The 23,541-nt window shown below is 35.2% G+C and overlaps 1 protein-coding gene across 1 annotated transcript; it reads right to left on the reverse strand.

The window, feature by feature from the left end:
- Nucleotides 1–11,252: 11,252 nt before the first annotated feature.
- Nucleotides 11,253–23,122, reverse strand: Nnp-1. The gene is made up of 12 exons (XM_053765966.2): nucleotides 22,824–23,122; nucleotides 22,488–22,567; nucleotides 21,942–22,091; nucleotides 21,099–21,201; nucleotides 19,670–19,761; nucleotides 18,751–18,924; nucleotides 17,385–17,482; nucleotides 16,633–16,785; nucleotides 15,347–15,504; nucleotides 14,534–14,619; nucleotides 13,293–13,967; nucleotides 11,253–11,453 (listed from the first exon to the last, which is right to left on the reverse strand). The coding sequence occupies exons 1-12, from the start codon at nucleotides 23,053–23,055 to the stop codon at nucleotides 11,286–11,288; spliced, it is 2,169 nt and encodes a 722-aa protein (XP_053621941.1). The 5' UTR covers nucleotides 23,056–23,122; the 3' UTR covers nucleotides 11,253–11,285.
- Between the last annotated feature and the right edge of the window lie 419 nt (nucleotides 23,123–23,541).

Here is a 23,541-nt window from a genome sequence, read left to right on the forward strand (position 1 = left end):
CTAATGTATTAATTTATTCAGAAATCAAACCTTCACAGGCACTTTTTCATGTAACATCCAGTCCAGTCCATGATTAATTAACACTTTTACTTATTCATACTAACTAGCTGTTGCCCGAGGCAGCGCCCGCGCCCGCTTCAAAAATAGTACAAGTCAGCCAATGTTCGAAAGGAGTCAATTCCCAATGAGGGAAACGCACATATTATCCAATAGCTTCTGCCCGCGGCTTCGCCCGCGTGATATTCATAGCAAAATCTCAGTAATTTTTTTATCGCGCACTCTGTAAGACTGATAAACATATATGATTTAAATTCGGATTTTTTCTCATCTGTAGTTCAAGTTCCAGTTTCCCGCTGCGTGTCTCGTCCCGCAAACTTGTCCAATCCCGCTTCCTGCTATGTAATATAGATATCATGTACCGTTTCATACATAATGTGCCATTCGTAACGTGTCCCGTCCCGTTTCCCACTACATGTCTCCTTCCCATTTCCCGCTCCGACTCCCACTCCCGCTTTCTGCAACGCGTGCCGTCCCATTTTCCATGACGTTTTAAGTCCCAGTTTTTTTATTAACCACAAACGTAAATTACATTTTTTGTATTTACTTACTGTTATTTACTACAAAAAGTAAGTGTGCCAATTTTCAGCGTTTTATCTTGAAAATTAAGTCCCTTACAATCTTTTACCCCCCTTTTGAAGGTCGAGGGTTAATTTTAAGAAAAATCTGAAACATTTACCTATTCATTACTTTGTTATAAATAACCAAAATCCAAATGTTCTAATCAGTAACTTCAACGGTGTAGAACATTCATATTAACAGTTTTTCACCCCTTTTTCTTTCTAAAAAAAATTTTAAGTAAATCGGTTCCGTGAATTGTTATTTAATTTTCCTACAGGACCCTCCTCATTTTCCGGGATGAAATGTCTATAAGATGTTAACCCGAGGATTCCGAGGTATTTTTGAATTAGTTTTTCAATTATCCTATGGGAACCTGACTATTTACCGGGATGAAATGTATCAAAGATGTTAGCCCGGTACCTATATAAGGTACCTACATACCAAATTTCAAGCAAATCGGTTCAGTAGATTTCGAGTGATGCGCGTTCAGACAGACAGACAGGCAAAAATTTCCAAAACTATATTTTCGTCATCTATATCAGTTACTAAATATATTCCATGAAGTATTTTAAAAAAGTCCAATGTACAAATTTGGCCTTTCTTTAATTTCAATATACAGGGTGATTTTTTATCGAGTGTCCAAATTTATGTATTCGAATTTTATTATATATTTATTTCTTTGTCGAAAATAATAAGACGCGTATTTTTTCGTTATGTACCTCTCCATACAAAAAAAATCGAAATAAATCGTGCTAAAGTTATCCCAAAAGTGTTTACAATAGTTGACACCGCGCGCCATAGACACTATGCAACGAATAGGGCATATTACGCAAAAGCTGAACGCAGATGGCGCTACTGGACTGCTAATGGAGGCAAAAAGCGCCTATTTTTAATATTGTTGCAGATTTACGACCAAAAATACCTTATACGTAATCGTGGTGCGAGTTTAAAGGAAAAAGGAAGGATTTAGTGAATTATCCTGAAAATAATAACACTATTTTAGGTTATGTTCTGCATTATTTGGTCAACTGTGGTCATAAACTGATATAAACTAGATTTTCACTCAAGATCTTACCTTTATGAAGTCTATATTTTAATAAGTCTTCACGTGTGAAGTATTCCAAGCTTCTTTTCTACCGTTTACAGACTCGAAAATTTTACAGCGTGAGGCGTATCCCATAGTTTTCGAAGTTTTTTATCTTATGGAAAAGGATTTTTCCCAATATTTCGGCACCCGAATATGCTACATTGTTGTATATTTTCACAAAATGTTTACTTACTTAAAGGATTAAAAAGTACTCTAAAATAAACGTTTTAATCGACATAGCAAAAGGCGACAAAGCTTTTGTGTACCTAACATACAGTGCTGTACTCTGGCGGGATAAATGTGCAGTAATACAGTAATAGTATGAATAATAAGTAATCTTCTCTATAGTATGTAATTTCATAAAAATAAATAAGGTAAGGCGAAAATATTATAGGTATGTCTTTGGCATAATATTTTTGTTTATTTTTATTTCCAGTTTGAACGTTCCAAAATTCAAACAAAGAGTTTCAAATCAAAACAAATAACAGTTCTAGTTGTTTCCACCGCTGCTAGCCTTACATCATACGATGAGACAATTTGACTATTACAATAGAAGCATTATGCCAGCTGTACACTATCGGCAAACTGTTCGCCAGCCTTTGGCGGATTCGGCATACATTAATTTTTCATTGCGATAAATGAAATCACTCATACAAACAACGCAATGTTCGTGTATTCGCGTCGGCTTGTGTCTGAGTTCGGCGATAGTGTGTTCGGAATTAGATAATACAATTATTTAGTGGAATATTGGGGTTAATCCATTCTATCCATATATCTATACTAATCCTAACTAATATTATAAATGCATTAAGTACTAAGTTTGTTTATCTGTTTGTTACTCTTCACGCTTTATCTACGTACCTACTCAACCAATATTCTTGAAATTTTGCATATGTAGGTACATGTAAGTTTGAAGTATGGAACAGGACACTGTTCCGGTAGGAAATTCACGCGGGCGAAGCCACGGGCAAAAGCTAGTAATACTATAAAGAGAAAAAAATGTATATTTGTTTGTAATGAATAAACTCACACTAGACCGATTTTGTTCAAATTTGGAAACACAGGCGAAACCTTCAGGAGTAATACATCTAGGCTACTTTTTCATCGGTCAGGTAGATTTTGTGTGAAACTATAAAAAACATACATACATCCTCACAAACTTTCGCATTTATAATATAAAGTAGGATTAGTAAAACTTACTCTAGCTGACAGTCGTTGAAAATTGTTGAGAAAAAAGTACAAACAAGTACCAACGCTTAGATAAAAGCAAAAATACGCTTATCAGAAATCCTGTAACTGGGTATGCACTCATTATCGATAAATTGGAATTGAAGTGTAATACTTTGATAAGAATTGTGGGGTTTTTTTGTCTACATTTTTATGCATTTTCATCCTAAACTAACTGATTTTTAAGCTAGCCCTCCGTCCCGGCTTCGCTCGTGTAAAACATAATAAATTACACACCTAAACGAATCACTCTATGAAAAACCGCATCACAATCTAATATTTAATGTACATTTGCAAGTAACATTAAAATTTTGTTCATTTTCTGTGACGTACATTAGATGTGATATGAATAAATTTATTTCTATTCTTCAATTATAAATTCGTTGCGTAGTTTTAAAAGCATATTTACATGGGGACAGACAGCGGGAAGCGACTTTGTTTTATAAAATATGATGATAATTTGGTAGCATCATAGATAATACGATAAATGATTGTAAGTAAGTATATAAATGCATATTTTCACGTGAAAACGCATTTTTAACATGGTTTTTTATCACTGTCTGTTATTTATTTATGTTAAAACAAATTTTAATGGTAGAACTACAAAAAATATTTTTAATTAACCTCCCTACTATTACCTACCTATATACTAAGACAGGGAATTAAAGTATTTTTTTAAGTACTTATTGACATGTTACATAGTTCAATTGTCGATGTAGGTATGGCCTAATTATGTGTATAGACTGCTCTAATTATATGTATAGACTGCCCTAATTATATGTATAGACTGCCCTAATTATATGTATAGACTGCCCTAATTATATGTATAGACTGCCCTAATTATATGTATAGACTGCCCTAATTATATGTATAGACTGCCCTAATTATATGTATAGACTGCCCTAATTATATGTATATACTGCCCTAATTATTTGTATAGACTGCCCTAATTATATGTATAGACTGCCCTAATTATATGTATAGACTGCCCTAATTATATGTATAGACTGCCCTAATTATATGTATAGACTGCCCTAATTATATGTATAGACTGCCCTAATTATATGTATAGACTGCCCTAATTATATATATAGACTAGGTAATGATATCTAGTAATTTGCCTGCCTACGTATTTTATTTTGTATTACGTTGAGTTTCACGATAACTGTATCATCATGAAAGCGAAAGAAACCCATGTGAAAGTTATACAAACTAATGTGGCACTAGTAGAATTCGAACTTGGGACCGTTCGTTCACAGGCAGACGTCTACTGATAACCACAGCATCATATTTATAGAAACCTGGTTTGATCAGATGTATAAAAAACCGCGACAAAATGCACAGAGAACTTAAGCGAGACCCAGATAATATTGTTTTGAAAGTGACATACGCAAGATATAGAAACTTCATTAATAAGCTCCTTAAAACCATTAAAACTAGTTATATACATGGACAGCTGTCAAAGAAATTTCGAATATAAATTAATCGAAATCCGTTGCAATACCGCTCCTAGAGCAACATCAAGACCCAAAAGACTCTGTAAATAAAGTTAATTGATTTTTTGTGAATATCGGGAAGGATCTTGCAGACAAAATACTCGGCAGACAACCGCCTACAAACCTGAATGAGCGCGACTCATTTGTTTTATCCGACGTCGATGAGGGCGAGATCGAGCTTATATTATTAGGCCTACGCAGGAATAGTTCTGTTGGCTGGGATGGTATATCTGCACGAATTCTGCAAGACTCACGTCAAATCTTTATTCCTATAGTTACACATATTTGCCAACTAGCTCTATCGTCGGGAGTATTTCCATCTGCCTTTAAGAAGGCCGTAGTCACCCCCGTCTTTAAGTCCGGGGATGAAGGCGATGTCTCAAATTACCGACCAAAATACTCGAGAAAGTTGTCAATAAAAGACTGATCAACTACTTAGAAGCCAAAAATATCTTGGCTCCTAATCAATATGGTTTTAGAAGAGGTCTTAGCACAGAGGACGCTATACATGGTTTAATTAATAATGTCGTTAAATACCTAGATGCCCAACAAAGATGTCTCAGCGTGTTTCTCGACCTCTCAAAAGCCTTCGACACCGTCTCCATCCCACTTCTAACAAAGCTTGAACGCATTGGAATACGGGGTCCTCCTCTCACCTTACTTAGTGATTACCTTCAAAATCGTACGCAATGTGTCAAAATAGGCGAAATTATTAGTGACCAGCAAGAACTAGTTTATGGTGTACAGATTCTTGGTCCCACTCTCTTTTTACTATATGTATGACCTTTGTAAACTGAATATACCTAATTGTCAAATTTACACATATGCGGAAGATACCGCTCTGGTAATAAGTATATACACTCCATAAATACATGTATATACAACTTGACTTGGAAATTTAAAAAATTATACATTTTGGACCTGAATAAATATATAAATAATTGCATATATAACCATGGTACTGTGTACCTATCTTATAGATTTAAGCTGACCATTGCTAAACTCTTAGCATTTAATATTTATAGACCCGTTATAGCCGATATAACGAAATTACCAAATATTAGTACAAGTACTAATAATTTAGTTTTAAACTAGATAATAAGACAGCGGTGAAGCCCTCCTATTTAAATCTTATACATCAAAATATCCAGGGCTTCACCAGCAAATTCAATGAAGTTTGTTTATATTTAGAAAATAATAGTATTGATATTTTCTGTGTAACTGAACACTTTTTTAGAAATGAAATTAAATTAAATTTTCCCGATAAGTATATATTAGCAAGTGCATTTGTAAGACAAAATGCCGAACACGGAGGATCATTAATACTATTAAATAAGAGTTATAAGTATAAAGAAAGGAAAGACATAGTAAGTCTATCAGTTGAATGTACTATAGAACTTTCTTGTGTGGAGTTGGATAAATATATTATTATTTCTGCTTATAGACCTCCATCAGCTTGTTGCGAAACTCTTTTAGACGTTTTGGAGGAAGCACTCAGGCGAGTTACATCTAACAATAAGCATATAATTTTATGCGGTGATTTTAATATAGACATTTTAGTTTCATGTTCGGAAACCAATGGATTTAAAAATCTACTAGACTCATTTAACTTAAAGCACACATTCTTTGAACCCACTAGAATAACCTCGACCTCAGCCAGATGTATAGATAACGTTTTCTGCGATTGCGCTGTTTATAATCAAAAACTGTTCGCCTGTCTGGGGTCTGACCACCTGGGTCAACAGGTATCACTTATACGTGACGGAGAGTCTGACCTAAGCACCGCTCCTGTAACTTGTAGGCCTCTAACTAAGCAACGTAAAATGCGTTTTCGCGAATCCGTTTATAACAAATTGCCAGATGTAGACCTCACAAAAAACCCGAATGACCAATACAATGAGGTGTTCAATATAGTAGAAAAAGAATTCAAAAAATCTTTTCCTATCAAAACTTTCATCAAGAAAAATAAACTTAACTTTTGTGATTGGGCCTCAAACGGTATCTATATTAGTAGAAACAGACTTTATGAACTTTATGGCCAAAAACAGTACAATCTTAATGCGGAATTCATAACATATGTTAAACGCTATTCTAAAACTTTTAAAAAAGTATGTTCTGTCGCGAAATCTTTGTATTTAACTAATAAAATAAAAAATTCGAGTGATAAGATAAAGACCGCCTGGTCCATCATAAATAAAGAGACTGGTAAAATTAACACGCGCGACGTAAATTTTGTATTAAAACTTGACGGTAAAACCATAAGTGCAGATGACGAAGTTTCCAACGAATTTAATAATTTCTTTTCCAACATTTCTAAGAATATCACAGGATCCCTTTTCTCTTGCTCCTATGCGGCAGATGATCTATTAAAAAGAAATGCTCCGGACCCTAAGTCCACTTTTACATTCAGACATATTACACCAGATGAAATTATATCTGCTTTTAAAGCCCTAAATGTTAAAAACACTGAGGACCTGTGGGGGTTTTCCGTCTCAGTATTGAGCAGCATTATTGACCTGATTGCTCCTCACCTAACCATAATATTCAATAAATGTATATCTGAAGGCGTGTTCCCAGACTTAATGAAAATAAGTAAAGTAATTCCTCTATTTAAACAAGGCGTTAAACATGATCCCACAAACTATAGACCTATTTCTATATTACCCACTCTAAGTAAAATATTTGAAAAAATTATTTTCAGTCAACTTGTGTCGTATTTTAATATAAATAAAATTTTACATAATCGTCAATACGGTTTCACCAAAGGTCGTTCAACTACTGATGCAGCAGCCACTTTAGTCGAAATAATTAATGAAGCTTGGGAATCCAAGCAAGATGTCGTAGGTATTTTCTGTGACTTATCGAAAGCTTTTGACTGTGTAGATCATAATATACTCAAAAATAAACTTCAACATTATGGTGTCACTGGCGCGGCTCTTAGTGTTCTTTCGTCGTACCTAGATAATAGAACACAGAGAGTAGAAATTAACAAAACAATTTCCGATAGTGCACCTGTTCACATAGGCGTACCTCAAGGCTCCATTATCGGTCCCTTTTTATTTTTGATTTATATTAACGACCTCCCATGCCTTGCCCAACATTTATGCGAAGTAGTTCTATTTGCAGACGATACATCCTTATTATTTAAAGTCGATAGAAAAAGTGAAAACTATAACTTTATAAGTAATAGCATGTCGGTAGTGCTTAACTGGTTTACAACCAACAACTTAGCTCTAAATACAGAGAAGACAAAATGTATTAAATTTTCTCTCTTAAATAACTCGCACAATGTTATACCTTTAACAGTAAATGGTAAAGCTCTGGAATGGGTACATAGTACTAAATTCCTGGGCATTACTGTGGACGACAAATTAAAGTGGGATAAACATATTGAAATCACGGCCAAAAAACTTAGTACGGCAGCTTTTGCAGTGAGAAGGATCAGACAGTGTACGAACATAGATACAGCTAGACTTGTGTATTTCAGCTACTTTCATAGCATTATGTCCTACGGACTATTAGTTTGGGGTAATGCAGCTGACATAGGAAAAATTTTTGTATTACAGAAAAGAGCTATCCGTTTTATTTATGGGTTAAAACCTCGAGATTCTCTTCAAGAACTCTTCAAATCAATTAACATCCTCACTGTGGTATGTCAGTATATCTTTGATGTGCTTATTTTTGTCAAATCAAATTTACATTTATATAAAAAATTAAACGAAGTAAATAGTGTAAACACTAGAAATAAGCACAAACTTTGTATGAATAGATTCAGGCTTAAAAAGGTTCGGCGGTCTTTCGTGGGTCAAAGTGTAAAATTATTCAATAAACTCCCTGCAGAGGCTATTAATCTGCCAATGAAAAATTTTAAAATTTATGTTAAGAAAAATTTAATGGATAAAGCGTATTACACAATTAACGCCTATTTGACTGATAAAAACGCTTGGATCCTCCCGACAACTTTGCCACTCCACACATGATCTCCTAATTTTTATTTTACTGTTTTTTATTATTTTATTCACAATTTTGAATTTTGTTATAATAATTCGTATGGCATTTAAATTTTATTTGTAAAACATGTACGTGATTTGTGATCTTCAAGTGTCTGAATTATACTTCTATTTCGACGAATAAGAATTGTAATTATGAAGTCATGGGAATCGAGTGTGTCATGCTCACTCAAATGGTCAATCTGGTGGTGGCGTCGTGGGCCGGGTCGTGAGGTTCCCTCTATTATGGTTGAGCTACGCGATGGCTGTCCCATGCGTCAACTCGTGAACGGGTGCTGCCAGAGGGAACTGGTCATCTCGTTTCTCATATATTTTCATGTAAGTTAATTGTGTTTCACATCGATATATATATATATATATATATATATATATATATATATATATATATATATATATATATATATATATATATATTATAATCAGCACTCGGATCACAATCATAACCTGTTTTGATATACCTTTTGACTATGTACATTATGTACTTTTATATATTATTAGAAAGAAAAGAAAAAAAAATTTTTTTGTAAGAAACAATAATGGTAAGCCGATCTGGCATGATAGGGACCAACACTGTTCAAATGAGTTTCTTTCGGCATTTCTTCTCAGCAGTGGTCGTTCCGAAATGCCAGTAGTTTCTAGCTTGTGAGAAATAACTATAAATTTAAAGATTGACGAGAAAAAGTGCCTGTGATGGTCTAATTTCTGAATAAATGATTTGAATTTGAATTTTGAATTTTGAATTTGGTCAGGATTGGAGGGACACCTTTTCAAATGCAGAATCAGCTTTGTCTACGTTTATATCTTGGCTCGATTCAAATCTATTAACCTTAAACCTAATCAAAAGCAACTACATAACATTTGCTATAAACGCTTCTACCCAGCCTTCACATAATGAATTCTCACTTAGAGCTCATATCTGTGGAGTTTTTAGCGATTGCTCCACGTGCACATGCACAGTCACATCGCGGACATCAACCGCCAAATATCTTGTTATTTTTGTAGATCAATATCTCAAGTGGGACTATCATATCTTCTTTCTTTCATCACCATCATTCATCATTCTTTTCTGAAAAACAAAGCAGGAAACTCATTTATGTTTTCCGAAATTTAAACTCTGTTGCCGATTTAAGTACCCTTAAGATAGTCTACTATGCCCTATGTCAATCGATTTTATCATACTGTATCTCAGTATGGGGTGGTGCGACAAAAACAACGCTGCTGCCATTAGAGCGGGCACAACGAGCAGTCGCTAAGATTATGACCAAAAAGCCTTTTCAGTACCCTACTCAACAACTTCCATTATGACAGTTAGACAACTGTTTATTGCCATGATGTTGTTTCGTAAGCATTCACAATTGGTCTTGGATCCAACGCTACATATCCGGAAGCGTAGATGGTACCTAGTCTGATCTACGCCCGTGCATAGGTCTGTTTTTGCTTCACGACATTATGAAATTCTTAGCTGTATTATTTATAATAAGGCTAATAAAATATTGAAAATATATCCTTGCCTTGTCGTCAATCTAAAATTAAAAAATGGCTTTTGACATTAAGTTATTCTGACACAGAAAATCTTTTGCCTAATGAATTTCAAATAATAAATACATAAAATATATTAAAAATACTAGACCCCGCATCAAATTATCAATAAGAATTAGGTATTCAATTATTTCTATAATTCAACTCATATATACCCAAATTTTAAGTAACATTATTATACAACATAATAAATTCACTCGAACACACTTTTCATATAAACTGTCACCACAAGGCGGCGGAGAGCGTTATTTTTTGTTATTGTAATGGATTTAAGTTTTTATACCATAATTTAGGTTAAGTACTATTGCAATAACTTCAAATAATTCCCAAAACACAGATTCGTCTAGCTTGGGAATTATGGAATTCATGTACATCATACTTCAGCACTAAGTACCTACTACATAAATAACTTTAGTTAGGTACATCCTACCGGATCTTCCGTGCTACCTTCTACCAATCAAGAGACAGGTTTATTCCTAGTTTGATGGTGGATGGTTGAACGGTGGACCCGCTTGATAAATAGCTATTAAGCTTACGAACATTGTAAGTATGTACATAATGTCCTTAAATTTGTTGTCAATAAAAAATTTTGAATAAAAAAAAAATTTTATTTAAAAACAATTATTTTAAAATACAAAATTGTATTTCCGCAATGTAACAGTAATTTGTGTTATTATCAGGTCTAATATCAACAATTATAATCATGTAATCAACAAGTCTCAATTGACAATGATCAATTATTAATATAACCACAAATTAAAACAGACATTGATTAAAGTCATTATACTATTCGTTTTTGCTTATTTAATATGATGGCTTGCTATTGTCTTCGTTCTAATGGAAGTTTCTGGATAGCCTTGCTCAAGAGTGTATCGACTATCAATACTAAATATTATAAATACAAGTCTGTCTGTGTGTCCTTATCCGTAATTCAAACTACTTACATATATCAAGAATTTGAAAAAGATCGGTTGAGTAGATAGAGCTTGGAGATGTAGCAAACTTACTTTCGCATTTGTAATATTAGTTAGGATTAGGTACTATCCAAGTTAAGTATATTTAGTAGAAGATGTGAAACATGATTAAGTACGTATACTCATGACCAATTTATTATTGATGTTTAATATTAAATACCTATAAAACATAAAAATTTGTGATATCAATTTTATATCACAATTTTTTTTTGAAGACCATTTTTAAATACTAATAATATTTTATTTCTATTAGCAAATTTAATAGTGTTATTTTAAAAATGAAAGAAAAAAAAAAACAACGTATTTGAACAATTCATTTAATCCGACATCGAATCTATTTCCCTGTCCTAGTAAAGGGGTTCCTGTGCGCGGGCGGCGCGGGCTTGAGAGTGGCGCGCGCGGGAGCCCGCGCTGCGTCGTACGGCAGCGCGGGCTGCGCGCGCACAAGGCGTCGGTACTGCGCCGGCTGCTGGTATGTGTTGTTCTTCAACGCGAACTTCACCTGAATTAACACATATGGACCTCATTCATCATCATATTGAAACCTTTCTCCAATTAATTAAAAGTCTCCAATATTTTAGCGAACTGGTTTTATTGTTAACCCTTACACTTCACTTTTCAATCACAATAATCCAATTAAAACCCAAAACGGGAGCCTGACAAGCGGCAACAGCCTAGTTATATATAAATATTCAATACAAAAGACTTGGCTGTATGGGCTAGTACCCTTTGCCTCCTCAATAAAACGAGGGAATAAACAAAAAAAAAGGCAACAGCCTAGCCTAATGTCAAATCAGATTTGACATTGACAAATGACAAGCATTCATAGATAAGATTTCAAGATTCTCTTTATATAAAACGAAAATTATTAACCATGTTGTCTATGACAATATGAAAATTATTACCTATAATTGTGACCTGACAATACATATCGAATTCAAATTTAAATCATTTATTCAGAAATTAGACCTTCATAAGAACTTTTTCACGTCAATTTTTATATTGAATAGTTATTTCTCACAAGCTACATACTACTGGCATTTCGGAACGACCATCGAGTGTGTTATTGCTAACATTGGTGTCAGATCTTACTCGAGTCTGCTATAACTAATTTTTAAACTTTCGCGTTGCATAATGATATGCTAAATAACAGGTATGTGGTCCGTGGGAACCTAATTGCATTCATCCCAATTTAACAATTAAGTCAGAAAGAAAAATATTGTGCTGCGCAAAAAAAAATTGTTCAAAAATATCCACCTGTTTTTCAAAAAATCCCTCTCGGATCTCATGAAAGCGCTGCGACCGCCGCGGCCGCGCTGTCATTACAATTTTTCAAATGTTAACAAAGACAAGAATTAGTTTTACTATATGACATTAAAACTGTGGTAATGTCAATTTTATGAATGGTTGATTTTGGAAACGATTCCTTGCTCAAGAAAATTGACTGATCGTAATGACAGCGCGGCCGCAGCGGTCGCAGCGCACTGAGATCCACCATCTTAGCAGCCAACGTCATTTAGAATATCAGAATAAGAAATGCCGTAAGAATAATGCAGCTTTCTTATCGGGGAAAGAATTTTGGAAATCGGTTGTGTATTGACGTATATACGTACATAAAAAATTACAAATACTTCTTTTTGAACGGGCAAAGCGAGCGAGGTGTACAAGTCAACTTGGGGCAAAAATATTTTTTTGTATACGTATGTTTGTAACGCGATAACTTTCGAACCGTTGGTATGATTTTGATGAATTTGAAAAGGTATGCAGGATCTGTCAATAGAATTTTTAATTTAGTGAGGCAACAAAATCGGTTAAGTCGTTTTTGAAATATTCACAATTTTGTAAAAACTCATCAAAAATTTATTATTTTCGCGAGCTAGTATTAGTGTACAGTGTAGAATAGTGTAGTTGATGTAGATTAGTGTAGATTATTTGTTACAGTGACGACGGTCTCAGAGCTCCACATCAGAAATTCCAAGCGCTGAATTTTATACGTCAATAGAAAATACTGATTTTGCTAAGTAATAAAACCTAGTTAAAAATTACGACAATTGAAAATGTTTGATTTTAAAAAATCTACAACAAATCTACACTAAAGCAGATGATCAACAATACTTTTTATTTATTTTATTTTTATAGTTCTTCTTCTTTGCGTGTCGATGGCAAATCAACGCTCTATTGGGTGCTACCTAAATATATTCCTGCCAGAACCGAGCCACTTCGACAGCTTCATCGGAAGCTCGTGAGTACAGGTGTGTGGACACTCACTCGGACAGACGAGGAGATGAGCCATCGATTGTTTTTATGGTTACTTTTAGATGAGCAAATAAAAAAATCTTACCCTTTTCGGCGTACTCAACGCCATGATCTTCTGCAACTCTTGCTTGTTATCACTCGTCGTCTGTTTTTGGAAGTTCTTCACTTTCTTCGCGACAACTGTCGTTTTCATCGCCGTATCTACATTTTGCTTAACATTCTCTACTTTTTCTACACTTATTGCTACCTTTGCAGACTTTTCCACCACTTTGGTAACTTTTCCTGCAGCTTTTGTTGGCTTTTCATTCACTTTGGTAGGTTTTTCTACCACTTTGGCAGGCGTTTCTGCCGCTTTGGTAGGACTTTCGCCCACTTTGGTAGGTTTTTCTACCACTTTGGTAGGTTTCTCTACCATTTTTATAGTTTTCGGTTCATTTTTCACTTTTCCTTTTGCACTATTATCTGTTTTCTCCTTTTTACTGCGATTCTCGAAGAAGTTTTTGATGCTATCTGCCATGGCTAAATCTTTTTGTATCTTCTTTAGCTTGTTGTCTCTTTTGTTCACGAGCATGTTGATTTTCCTGTCATTCTTCTTCTTTTCCGCTTTAATTTTTCTCGTAGCTTCGTCAACTTTTTGCTTTTTAGTTGTGTCTGTCTGTGTGTCTTTGCGTTTGCGTTTTTTCGATTTGTTTTGCACGTTTTCTTTGTTTGATGTGTCGGCACTTTCAGTTTCCGTTGATTCGATCGTCCAATCCCCATTCTAGAGGTATAAATAAATATTTTAAAATGTTTTGTTAGGCAAAAGCATGAATAAGTATTAGAAGAATAAAAATAAAAATTCTTGTGATTCTTAATTCTACAAACTTCATTCTAACACGAGTTTATAGATTTTCCTAATCTGTGTGATTGTCCAATATATATATATATAATAAAAAATTTACAAGCAATTAAACTAACGCCATTTTTCCATTTTTATCGAATTAAGCGGAAGGACAACAGCGCAATACATTTTATCTATTAATAAAGTGAGCCAGTACTATAACAATATATAACAGTAACAAATACAAAATCCTTTTTTCAATTTCAATGTCGTTTCTATAGAACGTTAACTCTATGTTCACGCTACTGTACTGTCTCGCGTTGCTCGGCTGTTACATACAGTTAACATGTGAAGAATCGCAAATTAGATGGTATATTTTTTATATGAAAAAAAAAAAAAAAACTACGAATCACGAAAAGTCTTGTTTTGATGTACCCATGTAGTCTTTAGGTTTTGCGTTTGATACCAGCAACCGAAGTGTATAATTAGCCTCAGAGTGTACTCACAGTGTACAGCAGCGCGACGTCTTCCACAATGCTGAGTCCTGCCCGCGTCCGGGCCAACAGCCGTCTGCGGTGCTTGCGACTCAGACCTGACAACATTTTTAAATCAAAAAAAAATCAAAATCAAATCATTTATTCAGAAATTAGGCCTTCACAGGCACTTTTTCACGTCATATTCTAAATTGAATGATGTTTACCAAAGCTACAAACTACTAGCATTCCGGAACGACCACTGCTGAGAAGAAATGCCGAAAGGAACTCATTCAAACAGTGTTAGTCCCTATTATGCCAGAAGGGCTTACCATTTTACAAAAAACCTCATTATTTTATTATTTACTTTATGTCGCCCGGGGCTCCGCTCCCGTGGGAATTTCGAGATAAAATATAGCCTATAGCAATCTTGGATAATGCACATTTCTAATGATGAAAGAATTTTTGAAATCGGTTCGGTAGTTTCGGAGATCGGGGCTTCGCTCCCGTGTGAATTTCGGGCTAAAAATTACCCTATGTGTTATTCCAGGTTATATTCTACACGTGTACCTACCAAATTTTATAACAATTCGTCCAGTAGATTTGGCGTGAAAGAGTAATAAAAAAAACAAACATACATACATAACAATAATGATAATACCTTTTTGTGTAAATAAATTAATTTATTGATTGATTGGTTAGTTGATTGATTGATTGATTGATTGATTGATTGATTGATTGATTGATTGATTGATTGATTGATTGATTGATTGATTGATTGATTGATTGATTGATTGATTGATTGATTGATTGATTGATTGATTGATTGATTGATTGATTGATAACCTCTCAAAGCCAACTCGTCAGCTTGCTCCACCAACGCCCTCTCAGTATTCCGGAGTTCCTTCGCAGCCCGCGTCGGCTGCCACGTCGCGGGCGTTTCGTCTTCTTCATACACTTCCTCTACCGGTAACGGATACTCGTTTTTTGCCAATTTCTCGAATCTAAAAATTGTTTTTTGTTTTATTTCTTTAAAAGTTTATGTGATACACAAACACACGTTACAATATTATTATCCCTATCTATTTATTGCATATTAAAAAGTAGCTTCCCGTTACATATAACACTAGCGACCCGTCCCGATTTCGCTCGGGAAAATAAATAATAAATTATACCCCTAAACCTTCCTCAGGAATAACTCTATCTATTGGTCAAAACCGCATGAAAATCCGTGCGTTTATCGTGAACAAACAGACGCGGTAAAAGACTTTTTATAATATGTAAAGAAGAATGCATAATATTAAACACGCACGAAGCCGTGCGCGACGCTAGTATATTATATAACATGAGTCAGACGGTATACAAATTCATGTGGCATGAGTAGGATTCGAACCTGGGACCTATCGGACCATTATACATGTGTTAAGTGTAGATTCGTGTAGAAGTGAAGATTAGTGTAGATGCAGTGAAGTAAAATGTAGATTAGTGTAGATATAGTGAAGTGAAATATAGATTAGTGTAGATATAGTGAAGTGAAATATAGATTAGTGTAGATATAGTGAAGTGAAATGTAGATTAGTGTAGATATAGTGAAGTGAAATATAGATTAGTGTAGATATAGTGAAGTGAAATGTAGATTAGTGTAGATATAGTGAAGTGAAATATAGATTAGTGTAGATATAGTGAAGTGAAATGTAGATTAGTGTAGATATAGTGAAGTGAAATATAGATTAGTGTAGATATAGTGAAGTGAAATGTAGATTAGTGTAGATATAGTGAAGTGAAATATAGATTAGTGTAGATATAGTGAAGTGAAATGTAGATTAGTGTAGATATAGTGAAGTGAAATATAGATTAGTGTAGATATAGTGAAGTGAAATGTAGATTAGTGTAGATATAGTGAAGTGAAATATAGATTAGTGTAGATATAGTGAAGTGAAATGTAGATTAGTGTAGATATAGTGATGTGAAATATAGATTAGTGTAGATATAATAGAGTAAGATGGGGATTAGTGAGATTTCACTAAACTACATCTTCACAAATTCACATCTCACTCCACTACACTTCACTAATCACTCACAATACTGAGATTATTGTAGTGAGATGTAGATTATAAATTGACTAGATATACCTCTCCAAATAGATCTTGGTCCTCCGATGCGCCTTGGAAGCGGTGTTGGGCAACATGTCCCGCAGCGCGCCCGCGACCTCCGCCGCGGGCACGCGCAGGCTCGCCAGCGACACGTGCACGCGGCCGGCGCGCGGGTCTAAGGGCTTCTCGCCGCTGAGCGTCACAACACACATATATACATACATACATATATAGGGACAAGTCACACAGATTGAGACCTATATATAGATAAACATCCAAGATCCGGGCCAATCTGAAAAAGTTCATTTTCCATCATGACCCGACCGGGGATCGAACCCGGGATCTCTCGGTTTAGAGTTAAGCACTTTACCACTGCGCCACCGAGGTCGTCAAAGACCCAGGACAATCTGAAAAAGATCATTTTCCATGTTGCCTTGACCGAGGTTCGAACCTGGGACCTCTGGCTAGAAGACCATTAGATCACGGAGCTCGTCAAAATTCACGCGCGGCTCGATCGAATTGAAATCCTACTGTTAATCTATACTATTATTATAAAGAGGTAAGCATTTGTGTTTGTATATTTGAGACGGATAATCTCCAAAATTACCAAATTTCTCCGATTTCAAAAATTCTTTCACCATTAGAAAGATACATTGTCCAAGATTACTATAAGCTATATTTTATCTCAAAACTCCCACGGGAGTGGAGCCCCGGGCACCATCTAATAGAAAAATAAAATCATATTTATATCAGACCCTTTTAATAGATTTATAAATAGTCCAGTTTCTCACCCATCATCGTCACTGTTGTCTTCACCGTCGCTGTCCTCATCATCATCATCGTCTACCACCAATTGCATTGCTTCAGGACCGCCGCGCGGGCACCCCATCTGATATTAGAACAACATATGTATTGACCTGAATTAACTTAATTAGAATTTTTAATAAAATTCGCGGAAATTTCATTATTATATATTTAGACAATATTTTCAATTTTTTTTTCAATATATCTTTATTCTATACTAGCGTTCCGTCCCGGCTTCGGATAAAATTATAATAAATTTACGCCTAAACCTTCCTCAGGGATCATATCTATTGGTGAGAACCGTGCAAAAGTTCTTCAGGTAGTTTTAAAATTTATCGCATTCATACAGAGAGATAAACGCGACAGAAAGACTTATTTTTGTTATATGTATAAGTGTTAAATCAATTTACTGGCAAACTGTCGATCTTCAATAAGGGATAGCAAATTATTAATATTAATTATTTGACATTTGTTTTGCGAATTCCAAAGCTAGGGATCTTTAAACTGTGTAATACATACTTACTCAAACGTAGGTGAATTTTACTACGGATATACCATATTAAATGATACAATTACGAAGATTATCAAAGATACGCAAGAGATGCACTCAATACATTTAATGTCAATACATTTTCTACAATTGCACAATGTTTACGACGCCTTATATACCAAAGCAAAACATTCGATTTATAACACTAGAATAATTGTACACAATGTCTAATGACTCCAATAATCGAGGTAAACAAGGGATAACTTTTTTCATCTCGCACCATTTCTAATCTTTCGACAACCACCTTCCCTCCAAAAATCAGACTCTAATTCTTTTCGATTGGTTGTTTTTGAGAATACGTCAGACAGTGATTGGTAGATTTCCGTACGTCTGTGTCATGTCAATGTCATTGTGATAGTTTGTATTGCCATTATTTTAAATGTAATTACTACTTAATTTTATTGGAGTTGCCAGTATAATTATTTAAAATACTAAGAAAAATAAGAAATCACGACATTTGTATTGTCCTTATTAGAACGTGTCTTTCGTCTTGTGTTGGGAGTTAATAAGAAATCAATATAAAAAATCGAAACATAAAACTGTTTTAAAGATATTAAAAAATATATACAAGACTAACAGAAGCCAAAACATTTTCTTTTCTGTCTGTCTGTTTTTTTCTTTATGCGCATAACGCAAAAACTACTACTCGATGGAATTTAATGCGGTTCTCACTATTGTATAGCATATGGTCAAACTTGAAATCTGGCATAGCTTTCATCACGATAGTATATATAGTATCTCAAAATTTCCACGGGAGCGGAGCCCCGGGCAAAATCTAGTTAGTTAATAAAATAAAAACTGACCATGTGCCAAGCGCGCGTGGCCTCAGCGTACCGTAGGCCGGCCTCGCTCTGGCGCAGCAGCGCCGCCAGCAGGCGCCGGCTCGCGGCGCTGAGCGCGGCGCCGCAGCTCGCGTGCGCGACGAACGGCTGCAGGAGCTCCGCCGTGCTCGACGCCGGGAGGGAACCTGACGACACCTGGGTGGGGGGGAAATTAGATCTTCACAGTCACTTTTTCACGTTTTCAAGTTTATGACGTGAACAGTCTAACCTGTAAAAGTCTAATTTCTGAATAAATGATCTGACACAACATGACAAACATATGAGAACATATTTCCACAAAGTGCTAAGCAAACAATTTCTTTTTTGTATAAACTGTTCCTATTTTTAATTAAAGCCATTGTACAAATTAAAATAAGTTAAACGTAATATATCAAAGCTCAGTAATCTGTCATTCAATACATCATATCATAAACTAACTTTTGGCCGCGGCCTCGCCCGCGTGAATTTCATAGTAAAATCTCGATCATTCTTTAAGAAAAATGATAAAGATTATGTAGTATATGTATACAAAATAAAAAGCTGAAAATTGTTACCAATTTTATTAAGTTCCATACAATCTTTCACCCCCCCTTTTGAGGGGGGTAGAGGATTAATTTTAGAGGAAAATCTGAAACACGTATTCATTAATTTGTTGTATACAACCAAAATCCAAATTTTCAAATCACTAACTTCAACGGTGTAGAACTTTCATATAAACTTTATTCACCCCTTTCACCCCCTTCGGGGTGGATTTTCGACAACCCTCTCTTAGTGCTCCCCTACACTCCTCAGGGAACCTACATGCAAAATTTCAGCTTCCTACGCCCAGTAGTTTCGGCTGTACGTTGTCTGTCAGTCTGTCACTCGGGAGGAAGGGAAGGGTTTTATACATATAGATTACCTTGGCTAATTCCTCCAGGAAGCATTCAATAAAATGTGTGACCATTGACGTAGCATTCCTGGCGTAGTGCGGTGTTTTTAGTGCTAAGATACCTGCGTTAAGAGATATATATTTTATTTTATTTTATTTGTAAAACATGTACGTGATTTGTGATCTTCAAGTGTCTGAATTATACTTCTATTTCGACGAATAAGAATTGTAATTATGAAGTCATGGGAATCGAGTGTATCATGCTCACTCAAATGGTCAATCTGGTGGTGGCGTCGTGGGCCGGGTCGTGAGATTCCCTCTATTATGGGTGAGCTACGCGATGGCTATATATATATTATAATCAGCACTCGGATCACAATCATAACCTGTTTTGATATACCTTTTGACTATGTACATTATGTACTTTTATATATTATTAGAAAGAAAAAAAAAACATTGTAAGAAACAATAATGGTAAGCCGATCTGGCATGATGGGGACCAACACTGTTCAAATGAGTTTCTTTCGGTATTTCTTCTCAGCAGTGGTCGTTCCGAAATGCCAGTAGTTTGTAACTTGTGAGAAAAAACTATAAATATTGACGAGAAAAAGTGCCTGTGAAGGTCTAATTTCTGAATAAATGATTTGAATTTGAATTTGAATATATATTTACATTTCACAAGTCGAAATTCCCACGGGAGCGAAGCCCCGGGGCGCAACTAGTCCATACTATTATTATAAAGAGAAAATATTTGTATCTTTGATTTTTTGTTTGTTTGTAATGGATAAACTAAAAAATGACTGGCACAGAGCGAGACGAAACCTTCAGAAGTAACATAGGCAACTTTTTTTATTATGGTTTTACATGAGCAAAGCAGAGACGGGCCGATAGTGTTTCATATGTGAGATAGGTCATTGTTTGAGGGGCAGCGTTGTTGAAAAGTACAAACAAAACAAAATGTATGAATGTAATTTATAATATAATTAAACACTTTCATTGATCAATTTTAATGACGAGATTTTACCCCCGACGCAAAAAGAGGGGTGTTATAAGTCTGACCGCTAAGTGTGTCTGTCTGTGTACGTGGCACCGTAGCTCATCAACGGGTGAACCGATTTGGATGCGGTTTTTTTATTCAATAGCAAATTTTTATGCGGTGGTTCTTAGATAAGTTGATCAAAATGAATATTGAAAGTTGGGGGTTTTTTAATTTGTCTAACTTACTGTACTACTTAAGAAACAAGTTTGTTTAAACTTGTTCCTTAAGTAGTAGGAATGCTTTTTGAACAAATATCCGTGACGTCACAATACATTACAGTCACACAAGCTCCATATAAAATTTTCTTTTTGACATTTAAAAAAGTAATTGTTATCTGTCCAAAACGGTTTGTAAGTGTTGGCGCAACCGAAAAATACTGTTTTTATTATAATAAATGTTATTTGAGTAAAATATAGTTACCATCAGGCGCTGTTAGCATTTTACTGTACTTCTTGCAAGCGTCGAGACTCCACTCGCAGCGGAGGAGACACCGCAAGCTGCCGCGGAGGTAGCGGCGCACAAGCTACGACAAATTATATATATATGATATATATACATAACATATTTTTCCTTATCCTTGCATATTATAAAACAAAGTCCTCTGCCTCGTTTGTCTGTCTGTTCTCTATGAACTCAAAAACGACTGCACGAATTTTTATGTGGTTTTCAAAATGGTGTGTAACCTGAAGGTTTTGGTGTATAATTTATTATAAGCCTGATGTCAACCTACTATGGGAATGTGATTGTTACCTGTCATTTGCGAAAAAAAAAAAGAAAACTAAAATACATGTATGTAAAACTATAAAACCACAAATTTTTAAATTATTTTTGAGAGTAACATCATAACAATAACGCTAAATCACTGTCTATACCATAGACTGAGAAAATAACAGACAAGTTAATGAGTTCTTACTCATTCAGACAAACGTCATGCCTACCTAATGTACTGCATAAAATGGTCACATGTATGTGCCAAAAGATACATTACATTACACATAAATAATAATAATTAGCCTTTTGTTACTGAGCTTTGATCAAGTTTCGATTGAAAAAATCCTATATTTCTGAGCTCAGTGGGCTTTTGGCAAAGGCCTCCAATTGCCTCCACTGGTCTCTGTCTGAAGCCACTCTTGTCCAGTTAGATCCCAATGTTAGGCTTAGCTCGTCTTTCCACCTCGTCATAGGGCGACCTAGCTTTCTTCGACCATCTCTGGGATACCAGTGGGTTATCTATTTGCTCCATTTGTTTGTCATAACACATACCATTAAGAATTTATCCATCCTATGTTGGTCAATCCCGTACCACTCCGTGGCCAGCACTCGGAAACCAGCTTTCACCATCATTATAGCGTGGCCGACCTGCTCGGGCGGGAACTGGTCCAGGATGCCCGAGATGTTCTCGCATAACTCCTCCTGTTAAGTTGAGAATAGAATAATTAATTAGTAAAAACAGTTTACCTGCAACTTTGTCAGCATTAGCAATAGTTACAGATTAACTTGAACTTCTAACTATAGAAGTCGCAAATAGTGATTTCACATGAAAACACTGTCATAAACTGGGTATTTTGTTTTACGGAAATTTGTATTGCGGTCGTTGGATTAACATGTAGGATACTTTCTATATACCTAAAGTATTTATGTAAAAAAACAAAACTTTGTATAATAGTTGGAGCTACTGTGCATAAATAATTACAATGATAAACCAGGGTAACACAGCATGCACCCTGCTGTGCTAGTCATGCATAAAAATGCATCTTTAAGAAAAAAAGTATCAGATTTAAAAGTAATGAAATAGACCCAATACATTACCTGTACTAAAGGTTTGTCAGACATCCACACAGCATAGAACAGGCCCTTCCACAATCGGATGAAATCTTCTTCTTTGAATTCTGGAAAATTTGTGTATCCAAAATAAAAATGAATAAATATCCCGTCATATTTATAAATAGAGATGTACCGCTTGATAACCGTACAGATTTATGAGTTAAGCAGACGCAATATTAGCAGATAATATAAAATGAAACAATAAAATACCTACTTTCACACTACATTGAGGTTATGTGTACATCATACATAAAAGCTCCTGAAGCTATTTAAAATTGAATTTATTAAGCAAAAATGTGTAAATAACAGAAAAACACATACCGTGTCCTTTCTGAAAACAGTTTACAAGCCATTTTTTCAGTGTTTTGAGCACACGATCGCGTGATTTTTTCTCGTTCCCAGCGAGTAGTCGAGCAAATTTTATTTCTTGAGCCACTATTAATACATCTTGTTTTTTAGGCTTGGCTATAGGTTTCTTCTTGATTTTCTGCGATTTCATATTTAGTTTCTTCGATGGCTTCATTTTGGAGATATTTTTATTTTTATTCCGCATGTTTTTAGTAATTTTATTTCGGCCAGAACAGAACCGATAACGTCAATCGTTTAATATGACGTTGACAATGACATATTAATGTCCCATGTGGATTCTCAGTTCCCACCCGGCCCGATCGGACTTCGATCCTATTATTGTTCAATTGTTTTATTGTTATTCAATTATCTCCAGGCTATAGATAGAGAAAACTATAGACATCTTCATTACATTCATTTCACTCAAAAAGAGAAAGTACAGACATACCTACTATATTAGATTATATGTCTCTCTGTGAGAGAAACGCGTATTAGGAATATATATGAAATATCTCTCATCGTGTGCACGGTCTATAGTAGAACCGCCTAAATGAGTCCTCGCCCGCGGAGTACAAGGGGCGCGGGGGTACGACGACAAAGGGGACCGAGAGAGGTGCGGGCGGCGGGCGCATTCTTGTAAAAACTCAGTTCGCTCGCTACGCGGTTAGCGATCACACGTGTTGACAGTTGC

Source organism: Plodia interpunctella, chromosome 28, assembly GCF_027563975.2.
Source record: "Plodia interpunctella isolate USDA-ARS_2022_Savannah chromosome 28, ilPloInte3.2, whole genome shotgun sequence".
Taxonomy (NCBI): domain Eukaryota; kingdom Metazoa; phylum Arthropoda; class Insecta; order Lepidoptera; family Pyralidae; genus Plodia; species Plodia interpunctella.